Below are 6051 nucleotides of genomic sequence, written 5' to 3' on the forward strand. Positions count from 1 at the left end.
ATTATTTAAAGTTATAAAAATTTCAAGAATTTTTTTTAAAAATATGTTCAGAATTTCAAATTTTGTTTAATTAAAAAATATATATTTTTGTTTAAAATTTTAAAAACTTCATACTTTCAAAATATGTTTAAATTTTTGTTCACGTTTTTTCAAATTTGTTCACCATTCAAAAAAAATTATTCGGAATTTTTCAGCATGTCTAAGCACATGCAGGCTGCCAAACAAAGTCTCAGCTCATCATGTCTTGACGCATACACCGCTGCCAAACAACAATAAATGCATGGACTCATCCTGTATCAGAGGAGAAACAACTAGGCTAGGTCCATGCATGTCTACACACCCTTGGTCCTAGGCTAGGTCCATGCATGTCTACACACCGTTGGTCACATGAAACACACAGAGTTACTCACTACAGTACTACACATTTTCTAAAACTAATGGTGGCCTCCCCTGCTTCTCATACAATAAGGGAAGGTTTGCACAAGGATGGTTGCCATGCACTCTGGCTTGCCGTGGGAAGGAATTCGATGTATTCCAAACTTTGAAGGAGCACAATAAAGGTCCATACATGTTCCAAACTTCAAACTCAACCCCAGAAACAAAGTTACAACACACGTAATCTACTCAATGTGAGAAGGTGCGCCACAACATCTGTCATCGATGGTCTTTGATCCACATCAAGGCTAAGACATTCCACGGCGATTCCTGCCAGAGTGTCAAGAAGCTCCAAATTTCCTGCTCCTGCAATTTCCTGATCAAACAACTCGGTTGCTTTCTTTCCTTCTTTGTGGGACTCGAGAAAACTCGTCACTAAGTTGTTATTGTCAGCATGAGTGGCCTTCTTCCTGCTAATGACCTCTAAGATGACAACTCCAAAACTATAGACATCACTTTTCTCAGTCAAGAGGCCTGTTTGTAGGTATACTGGATCCATATAACTCATGTCACCAATTATGTTGGCAGTATGTTCCTTGTCTACTGCAATCAACCTCGATATGCCGAAGTCTGAGATCTTTGGTACAAAGTTGTCATCCAAGAGTATGTTTGCTGGTTTAACATCACCGTGCAGGATTTTGGTATGGGCTTGTGAATGCATATAAGCTAGACCATGTGCTGATTCTAAGACAATGCTTAGACGCACATCCAAGTTGAGAGGCTCCCTAAACTCGTGAAGAATGTCATGCATGCTTCCTTTGGAAATGAACTCATACACTAGCAGGGGGCTATCCACTTCTAGGCAACAACCAATGAGCCTAACGATGTTCTTGTGGATGACTTGAGATTGGATGATGACTTCATTTGCAAATTGCTTGTTCTCCTGCACATTACGACCAATTGGTTTCTTTACCGCGACAAGTACATTATCAAGAACCCCCTTATAAACTTCACCAAAGCCACCTTTTCCAATTACATTGCTGCTCTTTAAAATTGGCTTGAGCTCCTCCATTTTAAAAAGCTTAATAACTTTAGCCTTCTCCAAGGTAAGTCCACCATTTTTCTCGTAGAACTCTCTAGTCTTCCGCTTCTCTTTTCGAATAATAATGATGAATGCCACCAATGTGATGGCAAGAATACCACCTATCACACCTATGCGCACAAAGAAGCGAAGATTAAATAAACTTTCTTATTATTATTATTCTGGTAGCAAATGATAGTAAGTAAATATTTGAGTTTACTCCACTTTGAAGCGCTGAAACACTAATTAACAAAAAGAATGGCAAAATACTGAAGTTGAACATACAATGCGTCTCAGATCTAACATGTACACGCTACATAAGATGCATGGCGTCATCAGGTGATCATTTTTTCTTGAAAACGGAGGATGACCCCGGCCTCTATATTAGAGTGATGCATGCAGCCATCAGGTGATCTAAACGTTTTAGATATATATTTTCATGTTGCTAGGAAGTACACACTCACTCAGCTGATATCCTAGAAAAATCCGAACTATAGTGGAGTTTATAGTACATAATAGTACTCCCTCAGTCCCAAAATGTAAGACAGTTTTTAAGAAACGTCTTACATTTTGGGACAGAGAGAGTACTAAAATACTTCAAAGGACTACATATACATGGAGAGAGGTTAGCCAAACCGATAGAAGTATTAGCTTGTCTGAGGTTACCTATGCAAATTTGTGCAGCGGGTGGGAACTTTGGAGTACAGCGTTGAGTTTTTGGGTCATCGCTCCCATAACCCGGAGGGCAGGTGCATTGGTAAGATCCTTGGGTGTCCCTGCATACACCTTTGCAAGGATATTTGTTTGAATCTGCACATTCATCTATATCTGTGTTGCCAAAATTCAGAATAATTGTGAAGTTAGGACAGTAATCAGTAAAGAAAAATCAAATCATTATGGTCGAGCAGGGACTCTGTCTTACTGGTGCATCCGGCGACAAGGTAGGCGTTGCCCTCATAGCCTTCGGAGCAGTTACAATTGTAGCCAGGCCCATTGGTGGCGTCGACGCAGTAGCTCTGATTGCTCAGGCAGGCGTACTCCTTGGTCTTGTTGGCTTGGGCACACGATAATGAGACGGAGTCGTCGCCGGCGCCACGGATGGCCCAGTCCAGCCACACCGGCGAGGTCCGGAGGGTGTCCCTGAGGAGGTCGGAGCGCCGGAAGGTGTAGTTGGTCCTGTCGACGAGGAAGGCGTAGTCGCATGGGCTGTAGTCCATCATGCTGGTGTGGTCGTACTCCCGGAACCTGAAGTAGTTGTGGGTGAGCCCCGGCGGGATGTCGACGTGGCAGCACCCGAGGCTGGCGCACTGCCCGTCCTGCGCGCTGGCCGAGCTGTTGCAGAAGTTCATGCACCCGAGGTAGTAGGAGTAGCCGTCGACGAGGCGCGTGGTCTTGTCGCTCCCGATGGTGCCCATGGTGTTGCAGCCGAGGACGACGAGCATGTTGCGCGCGCTGGAGAAGCGGTACACGCCGTGCTTGTTCATCAGCGTCTCGCCATGGCTGTACTCCTCGGCGCGGCGCGGGTCGGTGGCGTTGTAGCACATCCGCCCGACGGGGAGCATCACCAGCGACTCGGCGGGATCCACGGACAGCTGCACCACCCGAAGGGTCGTGTTGGCGAGCACGGGGCCGTCGTAGACGCAGTCGATCTCAAAGCCCTCGCGGAAGCAGTCGCGGCCGCCGGCGCCGACGCCGATGCCGAAGGGGTAGCGGATGTCCACGCCGCCGCAGCTGCTCTGACAGCCATGAGCCACGACGACGCGCTCGGGCGTCTCGGTGGCGGCCGCCGCCGCCGCCAGGAGCAGCAAGAAGGCAGTCAACATATTGCCACCAGCTGAGCTGATGCACGCCTGCCGACTGACGTTTTTGCCAACCAGCTGATGATTAGATTCTCAAAACGGTGTGGAATAAACGATTGGTTGGTGTGTTGCATTGCATATTTCCTTCTTTCCCTCCTCTATATATGCATGCATCCGGCCGAGACAGCAACGTATGAGATACGGCGCTGCTATACAGACGACATATTTGTGACCGACTCTTGCACGATCTTACTTGGCAGCTGACTGTGAAGGAAGGAAGCAATTGTTTTTTCCTTAGCTGATGCTAGCGCTGTTGGGGAGCAAGTGTCGTTTGCCGATCGTGCATCAAGTGTCGTGTGTGAAGCAATTTCGTATGAGATAGGAGTACATCCATATCTATCCATGCAAGTTGGTGCATGCCGCTCATAGATTTGCTCACTCGGTTTGCTCACTCCGTGTGGTGAATGTTTTTTGTATATAGAAAGAATAGCGCATGCATGGTATTCTTGATCACATGCATGTGCTGAGCATCTCTTGGCACTTGGATAGCGAGTGGAGTACGAGGGAGGCAGCTGCTCGGCATCATCTTTCAAAGGGATCCAAGGATTGTTTCTCATTTTTCTTTCTTGACCCCGTGACTTGATTTGCAAGTGGGAGTGGCTCATCCAGCCGGCAGCTAGTTTCGATCGAAAAGAAACCAGGGGCGGGTTTGGCAACCAGACCTCTGATGAGTGATGGGTTAGACTCACTCATCATTGCCGGACAAGAAGAAAAACCAGGGGCGGACTGCGTCGGCCGCCGCTGATAGCCGTTGTTGGCTCCTCGTGGCCCTTTATTGCCTCAAATAGGCGTGCTTTTCTGGCCCGGCCTATTTCGGCGAACGCTCTTGGTTAGCACGTGCGTTCCTGCGTTTTTCTTTTTTCTCATTTTGGTTTTGGATGGTCTTCTGTTGGTTTCTGGTCGGTTTTAAATTTTCATCTATTATTATTTTTTAATATAAAACAAAGATGTTCATAAAGAATTAAGTATGTTTGATTTTTTTTCTAAAATATGTTAAGCAAATTTGAAAATATTTCCAAATTATATAAATTGAATGGATTTATATAAATCGAGAGCTCCTCGTGGCCGTTTAAAAAATGGCAGCCCGATGCATGTAGTTCCCGCTTGCGCAGGGTCCGAGAAAAGTCCGACCACTTTGGATCAATAGTACGCAGTCTTTTCCTACATTTTTATAAGAGGTTGTTTCTAGAACTTGGATCGGTAACCTCATCGTCACAAAACAACAACTTTATCACTGCGCCAAGGCTTCCCTTCTCCTCATAGCCGTTTATTGCCTAAATTGCCTCAAATGGCCTTTTATTACTCATAATATGAATTCATTAATCATCCGACTGCCGCGTTGTTGAAAATTTTCTGTTTTCACAAACGAAAGTTTTCACACGGAAGCTGGGCTTATTTGGTTTGGGCCAGACCAGAGATTGTAGTCTATGGTCTGTACCATAAGCCTAAAAAAGCTACAAGTTTTGCGGTAGTTGGCATTATTTACAGCCGTTCGTTTGCCTCAATCTGATGGCACACACATACGTAGTACTCGGTAGTACCCGGACGAAAGTATTCGAAAGTACTGGTCAGTACTAATGACAATGTGGGGACACCTTTTAATCTAGGGGCATTTTAGTCATAGGAAAAATTAATTCGCACGTCCATCTCGTCCAATGCTAAACCGCCGCCATCGTCCTTCCCCTCTTCCATCACCATTACAACCGCGACATCTACTCCCTCTCCTGCATTCCAAGTCAACCGCAGCCTTCTCCTCCTTCTCGTGGCCGCAACTTTGCTCTTCTCCTCTTCCACAACCCATCCCCCTCTTCCATCCGCACAAGAACCTCGATGGAGCAGCAGATCGCCGGCGGCGAGAACGCTTACTTTGTGGAGATAGCCGGCGGCGACCAGGTCAAGAGGGCCAGGTTGACGGAGATCTGTTCTTGGTTTAACAACACAAAGCAGATGAACTGGACGACAATGGCCACTTTCAGGGAAATGACATCCAGGGAGAAGAACCCCCCCCCCCCCCCCCCGCCCGCACAACCGATGCACAAGATCGAGATCCTCCTCTGGGCGATGGAGCAGGCCAATTTGTCCAACCCGTGGGACAGGCGGAGGTGGTGGGCGTTCAGATCCAGGGTAGAGCATCCACTAGATCAGGAACCCATAGTGCACGAGGTGCCGTTACAGATTGTGGAGCCTCCAACCGAGTTGGAGACTCCGAAGCGCAAGAGGAGGAGGACAGTGGTCGCGACCTCGCTTCCCCGCCGTTCTCGACGCTTCCCTCGCCGCTCTCCTTGTCTGAACGGCGGCGGTGCAATTGTTTAGCGTAAGCTTCCCCACTCCTAATCTTCCTACTGCTAGTGCTTACAGTCGCGGTGGTAGCGATGATAATAGTTCACTGAGTGAATGCTAGATGGCATTTTATTCTCAATAAATTGTATGAAGGATTTAGTACATGCTACATGGGGGTTGGATTCGGATGTATATGAACCCTAGGCTAAATTTGTATGGTTGTAGTGGTAGAATTTGATGTTCACCTGCACTTCTACTCCAATCCATAGCCTTTGGATTACAGTGTAATTAGTTGCAAAAAATAAATAATGTTTGAGTACTCCGAGTTCAGTACACAGTGCTACACTCTGGGTACACACTAAAAAATTTGAATGCTACAAGTTCAGTAGAGGGTTGAAGATTATGAAATATTTCAGTATTGAAATTTCAGTACAAACCGGTTCACACTAAAAAAAG

General features: G+C 46.5%; 1 protein-coding gene across 1 annotated transcript; it reads right to left on the reverse strand.

Moving 5' to 3' along the window:
- Window positions 1-237: 237 nt before the first annotated feature.
- Window positions 238-3381, reverse strand: LOC123086813 (wall-associated receptor kinase 2). Its single transcript, XM_044508631.1, has 3 exons — window positions 2379-3381; window positions 2123-2284; window positions 238-1587 (listed from the first exon to the last, which is right to left on the reverse strand). Exons 1-3 carry the CDS (start codon window positions 3277-3279, stop codon window positions 605-607), a joined length of 2046 nt encoding a protein of 681 aa, XP_044364566.1. The 5' UTR covers window positions 3280-3381; the 3' UTR covers window positions 238-604.
- Window positions 3382-6051: the final 2670 nt, after the last annotated feature.

This window comes from Triticum aestivum, chromosome 1B (assembly GCF_018294505.1).
Source record: "Triticum aestivum cultivar Chinese Spring chromosome 1B, IWGSC CS RefSeq v2.1, whole genome shotgun sequence".
Classification (NCBI taxonomy): Eukaryota; Viridiplantae; Streptophyta; class Magnoliopsida; order Poales; family Poaceae; genus Triticum; species Triticum aestivum.

Bases quoted from the DNA above. Each gene is read 5' to 3' on its own strand.
- LOC123086813 (XM_044508631.1), bottom strand. From the start codon at position 3,279: ATGTTGACTGCCTTCTTGCTGCTCCTGGCGGCGGCGGCGGCCGCCACC. The intron at 2,285-2,378 runs GTAAGACAGAGT...TTGGCAACACAG, and splicing joins CCTTGTCGCCGGATGCACCA to ATATAGATGAATGTGCAGAT. The intron at 1,588-2,122 runs GTAACCTCAGAC...TTGTGCGCATAG, and splicing joins CGCTGCACAAATTTGCATAG to GTGTGATAGGTGGTATTCTT.